The 20,802-nt window shown below is 36.1% G+C and overlaps 2 protein-coding genes and 1 long non-coding RNA gene across 9 annotated transcripts in view; 1 reads left to right on the forward strand and 2 right to left on the reverse strand.

The window, feature by feature from the left end:
* Positions 1 to 20,802, reverse strand: part of LOC126765943 (adapter molecule Crk) — a 155,976-nt gene that overhangs the window by 32,401 nt on the left and 102,773 nt on the right. Inside the window, exon 2 of one of the 6 annotated variants that reach the window (XM_050483691.1) lies at positions 15,778 to 16,058. The exons of the other annotated variants lie outside the window; for them this stretch is intronic. The gene's annotated coding sequence lies outside the window, so the exon portion shown is untranslated. The remainder of the gene's footprint in view (positions 1 to 15,777; positions 16,059 to 20,802) is intronic. 6 annotated transcript variants of the gene reach the window in all.
* LOC126765986 (uncharacterized) lies at positions 7,792 to 20,799 on the reverse strand. Its single transcript, XR_007668686.1, has 2 exons — positions 20,291 to 20,799; positions 7,792 to 8,155 (listed from the first exon to the last, which is right to left on the reverse strand). It is a non-coding gene; the product is annotated as an uncharacterized LOC126765986 (long non-coding RNA).
* LOC126765942 (uncharacterized) lies at positions 11,876 to 15,295 on the forward strand. Of its 2 annotated transcripts, none has more exons than XM_050483685.1 (4): positions 11,876 to 14,437; positions 14,503 to 14,568; positions 14,697 to 14,884; positions 14,952 to 15,295. In XM_050483685.1, exons 1-4 carry the CDS (start codon positions 14,380 to 14,382, stop codon positions 15,147 to 15,149), a joined length of 510 nt encoding a protein of 169 aa, XP_050339642.1. In that variant the 5' UTR covers positions 11,876 to 14,379; the 3' UTR covers positions 15,150 to 15,295. Both variants share the same exon structure in this region; 1 of them encodes a protein (XP_050339642.1).

Here is a 20,802-nt window from a genome sequence, read left to right on the forward strand (position 1 = left end):
ATTAACAGAAACCCCTGAAAATTAAATGAAATAGTGCACACTGATACTTTTAATTTCAAAAAACAAGCTTTTGTAACAGCATTAGATAAGCTCACAAAATTTGCGGCAGTCTATAAAATAACAGATAGAAACTGGCCCGCAAAGAAAGCAATAATGAACTATTTTTCAAGATTCGGTAAACCAAAAAAAGTCATTATGGATAACGAATTTAAGGCAGAACGATTGCTGGCATACCTTCGGGATGAAGGAATACAGGTCCATCTCATAAAGTCTAAAAGCCATACAGAAAATGCAGACGTAGAGAGATTGCACTCAACCTTGTTGGAGAAACTAACAGGAATTGAGGACCTGATCTTTCAACAGAAATGAGAATGCAGGTTGTTGTAGGAAATTATAACGACCGGTATCATTCTACCATCAAATGCACACTCCGAATGGCAAGAGATGAAGTGCCTTCCAACGTTTTGAAGATGCAAATGGAAACGTTCAAAAGAAACAGTACAAAGAAAGGGAATACTATATAGAAGCAAGGGAAGAAGGTCCAATAAAGAACTACAAAAGACTACGGCATAAAGATCAACCACATTGCCGAATTAATTCACTATAGAACGTTCATCTGACGAATATAAAAAGAACAAAGAAATTGGCAAATATTGGAAACTCAAACGAGAGGGATGAGGATACATTTAGTTTAAAGGCATTTAAAGGCGATAATAACACTAAAAACAAAAAACGTTATTATTGCATAATTTTTGTAATACCCCAGTGGGTACGGTGTTTTCAAGAATATACCCATGATGTCGCCGGTGATGCCTGTCGTAAGAGGCGACTAAAACCTATGCTATTGAAAATTGAAATAAACAGATAGTTATTAATGAAGATTTCAATAGTTGAAAGAGACCATAGAATCAGACAGGAATAATAAAACCTCTAAAAAAAATCTTCATTGAGTTATAAAATTCATAACAAATAAAAAAATTTCCCAAAAAAAATCAAATTTTAACTGTTAATATCTTTTAAACGTTTGGGTTTACGAAAAAATCATAGTAGACCTTTTTTGTAGAGCATTCAACTTCCCACAAAATCTAAGAAACATGCATAAGCAAAAGATGCGAACGCAGATTATGGCAGCACTTCCACCGAAACGCTGCAACTTTGCTCTGCCCTTCACTATCACAGGTGTCGATTTTTCTGGGCCTTTTCAAATAAAGGCATCCATGTTAAGGTCTTCCACACTAATGAAAGGCTACGTGGCTGTCTTTGTCTGTTTTACGACAAAAGCAGTACACCTCGAGCTATGTACCAATCTGACAAAAGAGGCTTTTCTTGCGGCATTTGCTCGCTTCGTCGGACGACGTGGTTTTCCGTCAAAACTCATGAGCGACAATGGCAAGACATTTATAGGAGCTCAAAGAGCAACTGAAAAATAGTCTGTGGACTTTATCAAACAAGTTTCACCTGCGATTGTACAAAAGTACGCTCCCAAAGGCATTAACTGGCAGTTCATCCCTCCAAGCGCTCCTCATATGGGTGGTTTATGGGAATCAGCGGTAAAAAGCTTTAAATCTCACTTTAAAAAAGTAGCTGGAAACTACAAATTTAACTTTGAAGAATTTACAACATTATTAATTCGTATTGAAGCCGTTCTCAATTCACGGTCATTGACGACACTCTCGCAGGATCTCTCAGATCCAACAGCTCTTACACCAGGGCACTTTCTCAAAGGAGCACCCATTCTGGCCATACCTGAGCCAGGAGTCTCTTTCCTTACTAAACAGATGGAAAAGAATTAAAATTCTCAATCATGATTTCAGCCGCCGATGGAAGGAGGAGTATATAAAGGACCTTCACAAAAGGTACCGCTGGAAAACTCCCGAAAAGGCGCCAAAGCTTGGAGATTTTGTCCTTATACATGACGATTGTCTCCCCCCTACAGAGAGGCGGCTTGGTCGCATAGAGAAGCTACATCACCTCCAACGGTCATATCCGAGTAGTTGATCTCCGTACTCAAAACGGAACGCTGACCAGACCGCTCGTTAAATTGTGCTTCATACCAACCGCAGATAATAGCGAAAATGCGCGTAATGAACAATCCGTACAATAATACCGACACGCAGAAATTGAAACATCCGTTAATAACTAAAACCCAAATCAATCGCACATATGATAAATCATAAGGATACTACAACATAATGGGTAGATTAGTAAACTCTAACAAACCAAATAAAGTTGGTTACAAATCGCACAATTTCATAATATGTATATACAAGTGAGTTGCAACTAAACTCGACTTTTTCTCCATACAGGCAAATATGGATTCAGAAAACACTTCAACGCCAACGCCAACACTGCGATCGGCCATCAGTGTGCCCCATCCTGGGGTTGTCCCAACAGCGGCGCCCCGCACAATCACCACAACAGCACCGTCAACTGCAGCTCGTAATGGCACACGAGCACCTGTAACCACACCGTCACCACCAGCGGAGCCGCAACGCATACGATGCCGCTTTGTCGCCGCCCTCCTCGACTGCAACGCTGTGGACTCTTCAAGGGCATGGCACCCATCCAGCGCCAGCAGGTAGCACAGGTGCATGGGCATTGCCACAATTGTCTGGCACACGCGCACGCGACTCAGGACTATGACTCTGGGGCTTTGTGCCAAATATGTGGCAGGCAGCATCACACGCTGCTCCACCGCACCCTAAGACGTGAGGTTGGTCGGCCACCTGCCACTCGCAGACCGCAGCAAACCAACCGTGTGGCACGAGGACGAAGACCGGCACCACCTCCTGAGTCCCGTCTATGGCGTCAACGAGACGCAGCACCCACCAGGCGTCATTGTCAAAGGCCACACTACTGGCGCACGTCCGGACTTAGCAACGTTGCAACAACTCCAGCGATTGCTAGGCTGAACATTCGCCTAGGGGGGATGGCTAAATGAGTTAAGTTTCCCGCCCTCATACACCACTACACCACACAACACACCACTCACAAAGCAACACTGGCACACTCACCACACTTGGAGACAACAATCATCGACTGGAAGTAGAAGTCTACACCTACACACACACCAATACACGCCACATCAACCCACCATAACTCTCCACAGCAAAAATCCTCGTCCTGGAAGAGGCCGCTTCTTTCGATCACGAATCTCGAGCAGTAATCATCGGCGGACGTTTTCTTTTCTTGATACATTTCGGCACATCGTTTTTTTTTCAACATTTTGTTATCTTTGGCGCGCAACTCAACCACCGTTCCAACATCTGGAGATCCTCAGTGCGCAGCAGCTGAACCAACTAACTAATTGCGAGTGTGCTACTGTACAATTTTATAAATACATCCGTACTACTTCCACTGGTATCCGACCAGCATTACAGACCCACAAAAGATCAAATGACGATCACGAAAAAAGTTTCGGAACTTAGGGTAAACAGCATAGCGGAATTAGAAGAGTTAAAGAAATGGTAGATAATATAACAGAATATAGTGCACTAAGCGAAAATTGTGACACTATGAAAGTAATTTTTTCGGTAATGCTAAATCAGCGAATAAAAAAATTAGCAGCAAGGACATTTGCATATATGTACAGTACAATCAATCACATCATTGACTGACATAACAAATGAAATTTATAAATTTACTGGTTTGGATGAAGGCAATCTAAATCCTCATCTAAAACTAAAGGAAGCCAATTTTAAAGTTAATTCGAGAAATATTAGTATTAACAATAAAAAATTTCCTTCGGGACAACAGTATCGTCCACAATCTGGACAACATCAAATGAGTTCCTATGCACAACAAAATAACCATACAAGACAGCCATCGAGCAAAGTCGTCGAAATTATTCAAGGCACATTCAAGCTAATCAAAACTATTTTATTTACTCGAGACAGCAAAGAAGCTCGGAGAATAATAAACAACAATTACAAAGAAGAGGACCTGAACCCATGGACATGGACACAATGAGTAGAAGAGGTGATCTACAAGAATCCAATACGAACAAGGAGTTTTTTACAAACTAGCCTCGGAATCTTGGGAAAATAAAATTACAATTGTATTAACGATTTTTGAGAAACAATTTTATGCTCTGGTTGACTCAGACTCAACCATAACCATAATGAAAAAATCTAGTTTTGAAAAAAATTTAAATTGTCAGTGCTTGGAAGTGAAAGCATTATGGTGAATACTTTAAACGGAATAATTGAAACACCAAATATTAAGGTGAAGAGCCCTTGTTTGAAATAATTCAAATATCCGGAAAACGCCAGAATGAGAAGGTTATTAATTGATTTTAATAACCCATACAGGAGCAAGTTTATTCATTGGATATAAGCGAAATAAAGAGCATCAACCTTGATCATTTAAAATTGATTAATTGGGTGCCCAATTAGTGCGAACACTCACCACTAGGGTGGGTCGATTCCGGACTTTTTTCGATTCGGGATTTCTAATAGTGCGGAAAAGTTGCCTTAATACTTCCTGATTCCAATGCAACTTTTTGTTTTGAGATCGGATTGCATCTTCAACCAAAACTCCGGCCTTGAAATTTCGGAAATTCGCCTAAAATCGTGAAATTGTCTACCTAGCGCCTGAAATACGCATCTCAGGGCAAAATGTATAAAACAAAAGTTATTTGTCACGTCATTTGCTACCGAAATGTATATGTGATCATGGCCGTAGGACGAACCGTTCCCAAGATACGAGCGAAAAGGCGGCGCGCCACAGCGCAAGGTGAAAATTGTTGCAGCTCTCAGCTAACCTGTATTGGTCACCCAGAACCCACCGCTTGGAGGTGGCTGCTCTTCGGGTTCCTCCCAAGCCCAACCCAACCAACCAACCATATGTCAGGCTTGCTTAAGTCTGAATCTGTGTCAAATTTATTGATAAAATCAGGTTTTGTACTAAACTTTGGCACTTGTTGCCTAGATTTCAGTGTAGAGCGTATAAAACGATCACGAGATTGGGGGCCAATAACTTTAGAAGATGCCTCTGTCACCAGTTTGACGGTTCTCTCGACTTCCACGGTGTGAGAGGGGAATTCACTAAGTTTCCATACCTCTGCAGTGTCTCCCGACAGCCCTTTTATGAGTTCTTCGTTAGAAACTGAACAAAGAACTGGTGGAACAGTCAAGGTAATAGTCTTCCAGATAATCATATCGTAATAATTATTAGCTTTGAAATTCAGCTTTGGCACTTTATTACATCTAACCCTTCCATTTCCAGTGTCTGACTCTGCTTCTCTGGCTGCCAGAAGACGGTCAAGGGCCAACTTTCTGACTTCTATCCGTTCGTCAGTCATCATACTAAGGAGAATGTTTTCTGGAAGAGCAAAGAAAGCATTCTGTTGAATGGATGAATCGACAACCTTTGGCAGTTTAGCAGGTAAGTATCTCGACCTTTGAATTGCAGCATAGAGATGGCGCGAGCCATCTTTGATTGAACTGTGGAATCTTATTGAGAACCACAAAGGTGAGTAAACTGTAAGTATGTACTTGACCAAAATCTTTATTTCCTTTGTTGGTTTGTCAGTAGAAATGTATAGTCTCAGAATTCTATTTGCACTGGTGAGCCAGCGAGATTTGCACATGTTACCTGGATGCATCGACGCTAAATCTGAGGAACATTGACCGGAAATAACAGCTTCTGATATTTTATAGAGATAAGCTTGGTCTGTGCTAAATTGGGTCGGATTAATAACCTCAGAAGGTACATAATTGGCAGGACGGAAAACTTTCAAATTTGACAACAGGCAACTTCTGACAATCAGGGAGCTGTTTACCTATGTCGCCAGAGAATGTATTTGGACTCTTTGAGACACCATCTATGTGCTCGAAAAGAGCACGAAATGGAAGTTCGTTGAAATGTAGAAGACAAACAACCCACTGTAATGGCCTACCTATTCTTTCTTCTAGTTTCCGAATGATTCCACCTTTCCAACCTGTGTTCGTGTTGGTGCCATCAGCACCGACAACTTCTAGATGTTCCACAAAAACTGAATTGTCTTGTAAATGTTGCCATATAGCTTGCGTCTCATCCTCAGCTGACCCGGAAGGAGAGGTGACGTGGCCAAAGTAATGACAACCAGGTTCCGCTATAAGAGAAATATGTTCCTCTTTGCCAGTGTCCCGGTAGTACTTTTCACCTTCGCTGACTTGTGTAAGTTTATTGTCTTTGCGGCCGTCAAAATACAGCCCATATACAGAGTCAATACTTTCGGTGTTTTGGAGCTTAACTCCAACACTTTTTTTTGCCCGACTAATCCTGCATTTGTCAGTGACAAAGCTAGCCTGATCCTCTGTTATCAATCCTGTTTTTTGGCATCCAGAAAAGCAGATGAAACAGTCAAGGCCGCTGCTCTATCACTTACTCCAATTCTTCTGGTTCTCTGGTCCAAGAGAAATGGTTGTTCATTGATAGGAACTTTCCTTTCCTTCGGACAAGTGCAAGAAGAAAAATAAATGCATTTACAAGCAGCGATGTCAAATAATTTTCCGGCAGAAGAGACAAAGTCGTCTCTTTTAGAGCTTAAACCTATTGTGTTCTTAAAAACATTTGTTTAAGAGTCAGAAATTTCGTATGGTATGTGGCATTTGTAGGATGGGGTCATGTGTAGAAGTTCACGCAAGTGAGGAAAGTTCTCTGATCGCCATTCACTTGGGAGTGGCCAGAAACGATTCTTTTACATATGACTCAAGCAGCTCACGACTTCCGGTCTTTGACCAAGTATCCTCTGGTTAGCCTAAAAACATCCGTTCGAAGGTGAGCTAAAGTGAGAAGGCGAAACATCCCCTGCATAGGGTTGTGCGCTGGGTTTGGGACCCGCCACGTAAAAAGCCTACCCCAATGAACAGTAACAACCAGCCTGCTGTTGTTAACTCGGCTATAATCGCGTAAGCGGTGTCTACGCCAATTAAGAAGAAGAAGATGTGGCATTTGTACAACTCTGGTGTGTGAAACTATCGGAATAGATGACTTTGTGAAAGTATTTTCAACCTTTTTTGCAACTATTTCTGTAACCTCTTTACTCCTAGGTTCATAGTTGTCGCCTCGGAGTCGCCCTATACGAAATCCTTCAAACTGATAACACAAAAGAACATCCTGGTAAGTATTTAACTGGGACTCAGAGAGATTGTACGGATATATGCCAAACACAGGACATTTCTGTCTAAATTTAAATTTAGATGCAGACATTTTGAGTTCTGTGTTCTGTTAAGAGAATATAAGTGATAGCACTCGGCGAAATCAACGACAAGAGTGAAGGAACTCGATGAAAAAATATTTATGTGGAGACCAGTCCGAACGTGTCGTATGGCGCAGGGAAATGAATGTAAGTGATAGAACGCGGCGAAATCACCGACAAGAGTGAAGGAACTCGATGAAAAAATATTTGTGTGGAGACCTATCCGAACGTGTCCTTTGGCGTAGGTGAATGAATCTGAGTGATAGCACTCGGCGAAATCAACGTCAAGAAGTGTGGCCGCAAGCCGATTTTCACCTTGCGCTTTGGCGCGCCGCATTTTCGCTCGTATCTCGGGAACGGTTCGTCCTACGGCCATGATCACATATACCATTTCGGTAGCAAATGACGTGACAAATAACTTTTGTTATTTCAAGGCCGGAGTTGGGGTTGAAGATGCAATCCGATCTCAAAACAAAAAGTTGCATTGGAATCAGGAAGTACTAAGGCAACTTTTCCGCACTATTAGAAATCCCGAATCGAAAAAAGTCCGGAATCGACCCACCCTACCCACCACCAATTAGATAGTTAATAAATTACTTACACTCAGATTAAGTAAAAATTCGATTTATTAAAGTTTAATTTCTTTTTATAAAAAGTTAGCAACGTTACAATTGAAATTATTGTTTAAAAATCAGCGAGTTCGAGGGTAACGAAACGATTTGTCCGATTCTCCTTCGGTTCTTCAAATTATTGCAGCGCGCGGGATTGGTATCGAAAAAGGTATAATTAGGGTAGAGTCCTAACGCGGCGCAGTGCACAAGCAAAAGTCTTGTAGACGAATTGCTTGGTACGAATGGTGTAAACGAAAAAAATAATGTTTGCTATCCTTTTTTCCATCCTTTTTGTTGAGTGGGTTGAATGATGTAGATGTGTGGTGAGTGAGTATGGTGTTATCGGACGTGGTGAGTTGAGCTGTTCCATTAGGGTACGCCAGTTTTATCGAGTAGAGGAGGTGGATTAAACAAAAATCAAACGAAAAAAAGGAAATTGAGAAATTATTGAAAACTTTTAGTAAACTTATTTATAAAGAAGGAGACATACTCGCAAGTGCAAAAGCAGTGGTGCACGAAATAAAAAAAGTAACGGATCAAAAAATAAATTCAAGAATATATAGATTACCTCCCAAATATGAAGAGGAAGCAAGACGACAAATTTGTGAATTAGAAGAGCAAGGAATAATTAGAAAACGTCATAGCAGATATAGCTCACCAATCTTAATAGTACCAAAGAAGATAGATTATTCAGGATTTCAGAAATTCAGGCTAGTAGTTGATTATAGGAGATTAAATCAAATAACTGTAGACGATAAGTATCCTCTACCAAATATCGAAGGAATCTTGGATAAATTGGGCAAAGCACAGTACTTTAGCACCATAGATATAGCAAAAGGTTAGCACCAGATTTTAATGGCAGAAAGAGGCATCGAGAAAACAGCTTTTGTTATTCCGGCAGGACTATATGAATACGTCTAAAGATTCCAAAGATTTATGAACGACATATTGCGAGAATATATAAATAAAATATGTGTCGTATATTTAGACGACATACTAATGTTTTCAACTTCTTTAGAAGAGCACAGAAGTTCATTGAAACATTTTTTTGAAATTACAGGAAAATAAATTAAAAATACAAGCAGATAAGAGCAGTTTTCTTCAAAGAGAAACTAAATTTTTAGGACACATATTAACGAAAGAAGGCATCAAGCCTAATCCAGATAAAATTATTGCAAAGCTATAAATACCAAAAACTAAGAAACAATTAAAAGTATTTTTAGAGCAACAGGTTACTATAGAAAATTCATGAAAGATTATTCAAAAATAGCTTATCCCATGATAAAATATTTGAAAAAAGGCAACAAAATAAATGCCAAAGACCCACAATATATTGAAAGCTTTGAGAACTTAAAAGCACTAATTTCGTCTCACCCAATTCTAAACTTCCCAGAGTATGATAAAGAATTTAGTATCACAACTGATGCTACGCCATTCGAGCAGTACTTTCACAGCAAGGTCAACCAGTGTGTTATATTTAAAAAACATTAAATAATTACGAACAAAAATACTCAACTACAGACAAGGAATTTTTAGCAATAAAGCAATAAAGTTAAAATTATAACAGATCATTGTCCAATCAAATATCTTGTTAATAAATATAAAGGAAAAGAGTTTTCTCAACGCCATCAGAGATGGTTATTGAAATTGCAGGAATACAACTTCGAAATAGAATTTGTAAATGGAAAAAATAACGTCGTAGCTGATTTCTTGAGTCGAATTGAGAAGTCACCAAAAATAAAAGAAGGTAACGACAATAAATCAAACCTGGAATTGTCTGAAACAACTCATTCAGCAGATGAAGAACTGCTTGAGCACTTCCCAATTAAGAAGAAGCTGTAAATAAATACAAAATTCAAATTATATTGACAAATGCAAAGACTTCATGGAAGAAAAATAATGGAAATAAACCCAATGAATGAAGAAGAAGAGAACAACAACACATTAAAAAGTTACATAATAGCGAACGGAATATTGAGAATATTTTCCGAAGTATCTGAATCTTCTTGAAATTTTTGCTCAAGATAGAAATTTAAAATTCGTAAAATGCACAAAAAAGCCTCAGAAATAGAAGAAGAAGAGGAGCTACATAAGCAAATATCTCTTTACCATACAAAAGCATCTATGCATAGTGGTATAAACGAAACGTATAATTCACTAAAAGATAAAATATATTACCCTAAATTTAAGGAACATATTCAACTACTAATAAACAAGTGCCAAAAATGCCCGCAAATCAAACATGATAGGAATCCAATAAAACCAAAATTTCAATTAACAGAAACCCCTGAAAATTAAAATGAAATAGTGCACACTGATACTTTTAATTTCAAAAAACAAGCTTTTGTAACAGCATTAGATAAGCTCACAAAATTTGCGGCAGTCTATAAAATAACAGATAGAAACTGGCCCGCAAAGAAAGCAATAATGAACTATTTTTCAAGATTCGGTAAACCAAAAAAAGTCATTATGGATAACGAATTTAAGGCAGAACGATTGCTGGCATACCTTCGGGATGAAGGAATACAGGTCCATCTCATAAAGTCTAAAAGCCATACAGAAAATGCAGACGTAGAGAGATTGCACTCAACCTTGTTGGAGAAACTAACAGGAATTGAGGACCCTGATCTTTCAACAGAAATGAGAATGCAGGTTGTTGTAGGAAATTATAACGACCGGTATCATTCTACCATCAAATGCACACTCCGAATGGCAAGAGATGAAGTGCCTTCCAACGTTTTGAAGATGCAAATGGAAACGTTCAAAAGAAACAGTACAAAGAAAGGGAATACTATATAGAAGCAAGGGAAGAAGGTCCAATAAAGAACTACAAAAGACTACGGCATAAAGATCAACCACATTGCCGAATTAATTCACTATAGAACGTTCATCTGACGAATATAAAAAGAACAAAGAAATTGGCAAATATTGGAAACTCAAACGAGAGGGATGAGGATACATTTAGTTTAAAGGCATTTAAAGGCGATAATAACACTAAAAACAAAAAACGGTATTATTGCATAATTTTTGTAATACCCCAGTGGGTACGGTGTTTTCCAAGAATATACCCATGATGTCGCCGGTGATGCCTGTCGTAAGAGGCGACTAAAACCTATGCTATTGAAAATTGAAATAAACAGATAGTTATTAATGAAGATTTCAATAGTTGAAAGAGACCATAGAATCAGACAGGAATAATAAAACCTCTAAAAAAAATCTTCATTGAGTTATAAAATTCATAACAAATAAAAAAATTTCCCAAAAAAAATCAAATTTTAACTGTTAATATCTTTTAAACGTTTGGGTTTACGAAAAAATCATAGTAGACCTTTTTTGTAGAGCATTCAACTTCCCACAAAATCTAAGAAACAAGATATTTTTTCAAGTAGTTGGAAGCGAGATATAAATTTTTCTATCTGATAATAAGAAAAAATAGAAAACTGTGTGTAGGATGACAATTAAAAACTCATGTTTGGAGAGGCTTTCTTAGAGGTGTCTAAGAACCTATTTTTCCAAGTACGAAACGAAAAAAAAAAATTTTTTTTTGAATCACTCTAATATATGTACATACATACATATGTATATCAACGTTCTTGCCCTGCCAACATTTTCTATCGCAAAAGTCACTTATAAGTGACTTCAAGAAGTTACAATTCCACGTCTGCGAAACATTTTTTTCATCGTAGAAGTCACTTCCTTATTGAGAAGTTGTTCCCCGCGGACTTCACTTATTAGTGCCTTGTGGAAGTTACGTATTAGTGACTTGTAGAAGTTACGTATTAGTGACTTGTGGAAGTTAAAATTTTCGTTTTTAAATTTTTTATATTTATTTCAATTCAAAAATGTATTACAAAAAAATAAATAATTAATTCATGTGAATATTAGAAATACGATTTTTGTAATTTTTCAGTTCATTAATTGTTTGTTTGTTTTTTTTTGTACTCTGTCTCGGGCGTGAAGTATGTGCTGTTGACACACTTTATTTATATCCATATCGGTCGAGTTCGAATATTTGGAATGACAGGCATCTATAGGAAAATAGAATTAATTGATTTCTTTATAGTTATAGTTTTATGTGAAATATTACTTTTTATTAGTGCAAATGCTGTAAAGCGTTGGATACTGGGTTTGTCATTTAGTCCACGCCAAGTTAAATTAACGGCCATAGCATTCGATATAATGGATAATGCCATTCTCAGGAATGAAGGGAAATCCTTTCCTCCAACTTTATATATGATATTTTTCTAAAATTAAATATGTTCCAAATATACAAATTTATTCATAATTATGGGCATTTCCCACCAAACACTGTCTCTAACGTTAGAGAAAAAGCTAGATTTTACATTAGAATTCTAATATAGTTTTCTAATGTTTCTCGAATCGAATTCAAGCTTAGAGAACAACATTAGAATTTGATTATAGAATGATTAGAGAAACACTCGAAATGCACTGTCGATATAAATGATAGTTATCGAATACAATAAGTGTCTGCTGAGTCGCTCATTCCTAGTGTCAAATAAAAATAATACGTGCGAAAAGAAAGTGCTTTAAATTTTTTTAGGCGGTTATTATTATTACAAAATTACGGGTAAATATAATTTTTAAATGTATAAAAAAAAGTTAAAGAGAGAAAGCGAGCAGATTGTGGACATGCTGTTTGATTATCGTGAGTTAAGGAATGAAACCCACGATGCACTTGAGTCAGATGCAGATTCGCCGCCAGCTCTTAAAGAATTGCGAAGTGACAATATCGAATGTGATTCAAGCGGCAGTGAATCCGAAAAAGAGTTTAGTGAATCAAATGATGACATAGATAGTGCTTCTGATGGTGAAAATTGAAGTTTGCCACAGGACTTAACCGAATGGACAATTAAACATAATATTACGACTTCTGCGACGGACGACTTATTGAAAATTTTAGCAAAGTATGTTTCAGGACTTCCGTTATGCTCTAGAACTTTAAGAAATACACCAAAAGAAATACCTAAAGTAACAATGGGTTCGGGAGAATATGTACATTACGGCGTTGAAGGAGCTTTGACCGATTTTTTAAATCAGAATGACTTCAATGATACCCGGTTGGACTTAAACTTTAATATTGATGGGCTTCCACTGGCAAAAAGTTCTAACCTTCAGGTGTGGCCAATTCTAATTAATGTAAACGGGTGGGACGATGTGAAGGTTATTGGAGTGTATTGTGGGAATAGCAAGTCAGCAAGCGCAAACGAATTTCTTACAAGATTTGTAGATGAACTACTTATTTTAATGGAAAACGGAATATTTTTTAACGGAAAACATTACTCTGTAAATTGTCGAGCTTTTATATGTGACGCACCTGCGCGAGCGTTTATCCTTGGTATCAAAGGTCATTGTGGATATTCGTGTTGTCCTAAATGCATACAGAAAGGCCAGTCTAAAAATCACAAAATAATTTTTGTTAAAGAAAATAGTCTTCCTCGAACTGATACCGATTTTCGTGCTCGTGTTGATAGAGCCCATCATGTAATTTTAGAACCAATGGTAATTGAAAAGCTTCCAATAGATATTGTTAAATCGTTTGCTTTGGATTACATGCATGTAGTCTGTCTACGAGTTACAAAGACTTTATTGTTGGCCTGGATAAAAAAACGTAAAAAACCTTATTCACTTAAACAGAAACAAATTCAAGCATTAGATTCAAGAATAATGTTTATTTGCAATCAGGTGCCGCGAGAGTTTGCTAGGCACCCACGTTCTTTGAAAGATGTTGAGCGGTTTAAAGCCACAGAGTTTAGGTGCTTTCTTCCCTATACTGGAATATTTTTACTAAAAGAAGTTTTAGATCCAGTAAACTATAACCATTTTTTGCTTCTTTCACTAAGCATTAGGATTCTTTTAAGTCAAAGTAATTATATTAAATACAATAGATGTGCTAGTCAAATGCTGGAAAAATTCGTAGAACTTGTGCCTCAGTATTACGATGATGATTTCCTTTTCATTGCTTAACACATCTCGCAAGTGATACCGTAAATTTTGGATGTCTTGAATCTTTTAGTGCATTTAAATTTGAAAATTACTTATGGAAATTGAAAAGAAAGATAAAAAAGCATAACCATGTCGTCTCACAAGTATACAATCGTTTAGTTGAGGACAGTTTTAGGTCAAACAATACTATGAATCCATCGACTGAAATTAAAAAAGGAAAATTTAGAAATGATTCATTAATATTTGTACAATCTTCAAAGTTTTACTTTTCGCCGAAAGAACCTGATAACTTTTACAGCGTTAAGTGCAAAATATTTAAATTAGTAGCTATAAATAAGGCCACAAAGCTACTTGGAAAGGAAGTTCTGAATTTACAGGATTATTTTGAAACACCTATCTCATCAGGAATTCTCAATATCAAGTCATGTGAAGTCCTAAAAATTTCGTCTTCCGTCTATCATCACAACTTAGATGAAATATCAGAAAAAATTATAAAATTTAGTAACTAAGAGTCTAACATCAACTTGTTCATTCTTTTCCTTCATTATTTTTTTTTTTTGATATTTAAATATTTGTAAGCATTAAGAACATATAAACGTACATAAATTATTCGGACAGAAAATGGATTTTAACCACATCATAGAAGAAGCATCAGAAAATACTCCTGTAACTAAAAAAGGTAAAAAATTAAATTTTAATTAAATAGTAAAAGGGAAATATCTTAAGTATTTTGTTATTTTTCAGATATTGATTTGCTTGAGAAAAGGATATTGGACCGTATAAAACAGTCGGAAAATAAAATACTGAAAGGTAAGAAAATGGCTATGCGACTTTTGTAGCTGCATATATTGGCGTTTTACCATTCAGTCTTATGTGACAACTTATGAAACGTCAAAAATATGTTTTTTAATGTTATTCGATATGTTTTTGTATTACAGAAATAGACCACAATCAAAAATCCGTAAAGAGGGCCCTGACACGAATTTTGCAAGAAACAAAGCAGACTACAAAGACAAGCCACAAATCACGAAGTGAGCTGCTCCTGAAAGTTCCATTTGATAACTTGGAACAATTTCAAAATTTTGAAAAAGATATACAGGAGCATTCCAGAAAATTTAATGAACTGGTAATATTTTTATTAACCAACAGACTATCTAAATTGTTAAACTTGAACTCAATGCATATCTTTCCAGAAGGAGGAATTTTTCACAGTATCTGTCCATACAGCTGAAAAGTTCGTAAAAAATGCTTGGCGCCAAATTTTTACCGATGGTGTTGCGCAGAATTTGTGTTGGAAGGGTACGAAGGATAAAATGGCTGTGAGACCCTTAAGTGTAACAGCTGCCTTAAAAATTATAGTTCTTCACATTTCCGAAATTTTACAAAACTAATTATTTTGTTTTAGGTACATTTTCGTCTAAATTCCCTCATGCGACAGATATAGATTTTGAGCGCACCTCTAGCATGCTAAAGGACGCCACATGAAGAAAAAGGCATACGACTCCAAAAAAACAAAAACGTAAAAATTAAATTTAACTTAAAAGAACATAATGTGATTTCATTTTAATTTTTTTATGAATATTTTTGTGTTTGAATTTGAATTTATAATTTTAATTAATTCACTAGAATTTAATTTAAAGACTTTTGTGTTGGACGTTTTATACACAACTATATTAATATTAATGCAATGAAAAAAGAGGCAATATGAAATAAAACTGTTTTAATTTGAAAAAAAAAATTATTTTTTTAATAAACGAAATCCAATAATAGCTCCAAAACAATCAAAAATCAACATTAGAATCCAATTAGAATTCAACCTTAGAATACGATTAGATAACTAATATTTTTCTCAATATCGAGAACTAAGTCCCCTTTTTGTAGAGAATGCTACAGTTTTCAACAGTTTTTCTTATAGTTTTCTAACGTTCTATCTTAGAGAAATATATTAGAGTTCGACTCGTTCTCTAATCATTCTCTAACTTAAATGTTAGCTGGGTTAGTATAAGAAAATCGACCTACCAGCTGAGATGTTATTTTGTCGTTCAACAGCAGCTTTGTGTCAAAATCAATAAAGTCCTTGACATCCAATGAAAGGCAAGGAAGGTATTAGAGACGTATCATCCTTCTCACGCATATTTCTTTGCTCCTTGACTTCGGTTTTAATGCAACGACTTCTTCCGTCAAAGTTTTTAATTATTTTTGTATTAGTTTCTTCGAATTTTTCAAATTTTGTTTGCAAAGAACGTAACTCTTGCAAGATCGTTTGTATGGTTCCTTGATCTGAAGACGCAGTTGTTGTGCTTAGTAGAAAATTAAATATTTATAATAAATTGCAAAGAATTAAGATCTATTAAAATATATACCATTCGATATATTCGTCAGTGGGATGTATGTATTGTACTTGGGTATAGCCATCATTTTATTACTGCCGCTATATGTGCTCTCATTAATATTGCATATTAATTTAGATGCTTCTTATTTATTTTTCAATTTAACAGCCTTTGCTGACAATTCAATCATTTTAATTATATTTTCAACAATATTTCAAATTAAAACACCACGAAACAAATAACTTTACTAGTTCCAAAAACAATATCGCACTTTAGCACTGACCACAAACTGCAGAAGACACAAAACCAATGAACCAGATGTCAACGGCTCTAAGAAAATTAAGCTAAGCATATTTTAAGAATTAAAGAACATAATTAATAAAGAACATGACGACAAACCGCACAGCACGGTGAATCGGGGTCTTTTTATTCATAAAAACATTTCATTTCATTTTTTTCATTTCGAGGGTTGGAAAAACCATTGGCACAAGTGTATTGGGGCCAACAGAGATTTCTTTAAGGGGACAACAAAGATTTTGAAGAATAAGGTAGGAATTTTGGAATTATGAACAAAGTATCACTATTTTTGGTCATAGTAGTACGTACCTCACCAACACCACCTAACCGCCCTGGAGATTCTCTATTACGGAACACAAGAGTTTTAGCAAGGGAAAGGGTTAAGCCCCCCAACAGTGAAGAAGAGAGATAGATCATGGATATAGATATTTTCTTTGAAACACGTGTCATTGTTTCCAGTGCCTGATGTCATGACTATCGACGTATGAGGTAGCAGAAATTCCTTCGATGGTTGGGGTAGTTTCAAAACATACCAGGTAAACAGTGATGCGGGACGTTTGTTTACGCCATTTTTATTTTGATGGTTCATCTCTTCAGTATGGCGGAGTCGTACGTTATCTAATGCCTTCTAGGAGGGTTGTGAGAAGGTTTCTGGCAAGTCAATCGCTGCTAGGATGGCCCCTGCACGGGAGGGTTTCTTATTGAGGCCATTATCTGGGTTTACTTGGTGTATAAGGGTTGAGTGTAGTAAGGCCTCGCGAGTATCGTCACTATTAGCGAAAAACACAATTACAGATAAAAGGCTCGGGCTGCCTCTCGAGTCTCTAGCAGAACTAACCCTCTGAATGCTGGAGTAGAGTCAACTTTTCCAGACTTGACTCTATCTCCAACCGTTCAATTATGTCGTGTTGCCATTCAATACCCTACTAACATGCATATTCTAATGCACCGTTATTTCCAAACTTCTTTTAGCATGGACCACCAGTTAGACGGCAACATACAGCCATGGCCACATAAATAGCACACTTGGTCATCAAATAAGAAAACATTTATTTATTCCTTAAGTTTATCACTTACGGATTTGAAGAGGCATGCGTTTTATTTTAAAAATTATTCACTTTAATATTACTAGAGCATTAAAACAATAAATATTCTATTATCGTCAAAAAAAAGACGAAAACATCAATACCCTATCTCACAGCTGGGACAAATAAATAGCAAAAAAGGGTTTAAAAACAGGTACCAAAATTAAAAAAAATATTAAAAAATTGTACAAAATTGTTCATTTCGTTAGTATTTTGTACGACATCCACCATTTTTAATCACCCTCTCACATCTTCGCTGCATGCTGTCCACCAGTTTTTGACATCATTCCTTTGGGATTGAATATCAAGCCTCCTCAATTACAGCTCACAAATCATTACAATTTTCGAATATGCTTGCATTTTTGGTCTTGATATCTTTTCATAAATTTACTATTGAATTGAGATCCGGGCTTCGCGCAGGCCATTTCAATATTCTAAATTTTTTATTGCTGAGCCAATGCTTTACAACCTTCGCGGTTTGCTTCGGATCATTATTTTGCATAAGTGTCCAGTTTATGGGCATGGGTTAAAATACAAATGGCTCCATTTTATTTTACAGTATATCCAAATACTAAAACTGGCCCGTTTTACCATTTATTCGAACAATTGACACGATGCCTTGCCATGAAAACGCGCCTCAGACCATGATACTTCCACCGCCGTACTTAATGGTTTTTTTTTGGAATACTTACGGTTAAGGGCTTGACCTTGTGGACGATGTACACATGTTTACCCCCTGGAGCCATCCTATTTGTCTTGGTTTCGTCGCTCAAAAATACGTTCCTCCAAAATTGTGCTGATTTGTCTCTGTGGGCCTTTGCAAATGCCAGTCAAACTTTGGTGTGGCGTTTTGACAGGAGTGGTTTCTTACTGCTAATCCAAAAAGTTGAGATTCATTGAGTCATATTCCAACAAGCTTTCTGGACACGTCCACACCTTACTCGTCATTAACTTCGATCATAATTTCTCTGTCTGACTTAAAAAGATCGGCTTTGCTCTTCCGTACTATGTTTTTGTCAACACTAATATTGGTTTTACGTGGTCCTGGTTTTCTTTTTGTTGATACAAAATGGATCTTATTAGTTACATAAAGGGTATTATAAAACATTTTTGGAGAGCTATGGAGATTTCAGCAATTTCGGCAGGATATTTGGATATTTTCCTTTTTTGCTCGTATTGCACATAAGCGCTTTCTTTTTCGGCGTGGAACGTTTTCCCCTTCTCATTTTAATGAAATATAGATAAAATAATTATTTATTCGCAAATTTAAATTGAAAACATGCGAGAACTTCACACAAAATTCAAATTTTTGGAAAAGTGGGCGTGGCCACGCCCCCTACTAAGTTTTTTGTACATATAACGGAAACTACTACAGCTATGTCAACCAAACTCTATAGAGTCGTTTCCCCGAAGGCATTTCCATATACAGTTCAAAAATGGAAGAAATCGGATAATAACCACATCCACCTCCCATACAAAGGTTATGTTGAAAATCACTAAAAGTGTGTTAACCGACTAACAAAAAACGTCAGAAACACAAAATTTTACGGAAGAAATGGCCGAAGGAAGCTGCAGGCTTTTTTTTTGAAATTGAAAATGGGCGTGGCGTCGCCCACTTATGGACCAAAAACCATATCTCAGGAACTACTATACCGATTTCAATGAAATTCGGTATATAATATTTTCTTAACACCCTGATGACGTGTACCAAATATGGGTGAAATCGGTTCACAACCACGCCTTCTTCCTGTTACAACTAAGCGAAAAAACATCAAGATAAGGAAAAAATTTAAAAGGTCATAAAAAAACTGACACATACGAACGCCAAACCCTTTGAGGGTTTTACTATACTGACCTAGTACCATCACCCTGACTTGGAATTTCTTACCCCCCAGATTAGCTGTTGTACTGTGTATTTAAAAAACAACAACAATTTTGTAACAATCAGATAGCGTAGGTTTCTTTAGTCCAAAGTCAAAATCGTTTAAAATGCATTTTTGACAACTACCGGCAGAGCAAGAAAATGAAGAGTTTGTGGTAACTACTTTTGAATAAATCGATTTTTTTTATTAAATCTCTTTAAAAATTATCTAAGAATATGTCCCCAAAGTTATAGATGGGAATTCGAAATATTGTCGAAGCTGGAGGGGAAATAGTGGCTGAGCGTGTAGCAAGTACATACGCATATGAACGCTTGGGCAGACTTTGACGAGCGATTTTTTGGTTTTTCATTTTTATGTGAAACAAATAAACTAAACGTCGTTTGGAATTAGGGTGAAGTTTATTATATTTGGCATTAAATTGTTTTCTATTTAAACTAAGAAAAGTTAAGTTTGAACATATTTTTAAAACAAAAAAACAGTAAAAATTGTTTGGAAAAAACACTTTTTTCAATTTTTAAAATTTTTTTATAATTTACCACAATTTTTGGAATTTTCTTGGTTTCACTAGACGATAATTTATTAACAAATACGAATCTCTACGAATTTTTTGTTTCAGATAGAAATTGCAACCTGCACCCTGCCCACCGTCCGGTAAATGCACATGCGAGGTGCATCCTTGCTTTCCAAAGGCAGAATACAAAAGATTTCGTATCCAAAAAATTTGCGGATGATGTTTAAATATATAACTATAAACCTTAGAAACTTAGCTTTAATCATTAAAATGCATTCTTCATAACTACCAGCAACAAGGAAATAAAGAGTTTGTGAAAACGTTACTTCATCTTATTTAGTAAAAATAAAAAAAATTATAATAATTCCTCATTTAAAAGAAAATAACTTATGAATCTGCAATAAACATAAGTTAAATGCCACTTACTTGTCAATAAAACTTTTGGCAAAATAAAGAAAGGATTTTTCTTATGCGCAGCACATCAGTTTTTACCGTAACATTTTTGTCATCGTAATAGTTGCATAAATAAAAAATAATGTTCATATTAATAATTATTTACCTTTTGAACAATAACTCAATTAAATTGTTTTAATTTATCATTTAAAAAACTTCAGATGCTTAATTATTTGTGAAATCTTCATTTTTTAGGTTGGCATTAATAGCAAACTAATAGTTGTAAATCGTAATACCAAAAATGAGTTCATTTGATCTAAAGTTGAATTGCTTCAACTTTAATTGAACCGAAATGAGTTGAAACCTGTAAAAGGGATTTTAGTTTTTTTTAGCAAATAGTTCAACGAAACTGTACTGTAGTACCAAAAATGCTAACATTGCTTGATTGTTAAAGACAACTCCATCGCAAATTCTCACTGAATATAAGGGCAACGTAATGAAATCAACAGACAGATCGTACTTATTATTTACAATATTTGTATTAA

Source organism: Bactrocera neohumeralis, unplaced genomic scaffold (assembly GCF_024586455.1).
Source record: "Bactrocera neohumeralis isolate Rockhampton unplaced genomic scaffold, APGP_CSIRO_Bneo_wtdbg2-racon-allhic-juicebox.fasta_v2 cluster11, whole genome shotgun sequence".
Taxonomy (NCBI): Eukaryota; Metazoa; Arthropoda; class Insecta; order Diptera; family Tephritidae; genus Bactrocera; species Bactrocera neohumeralis.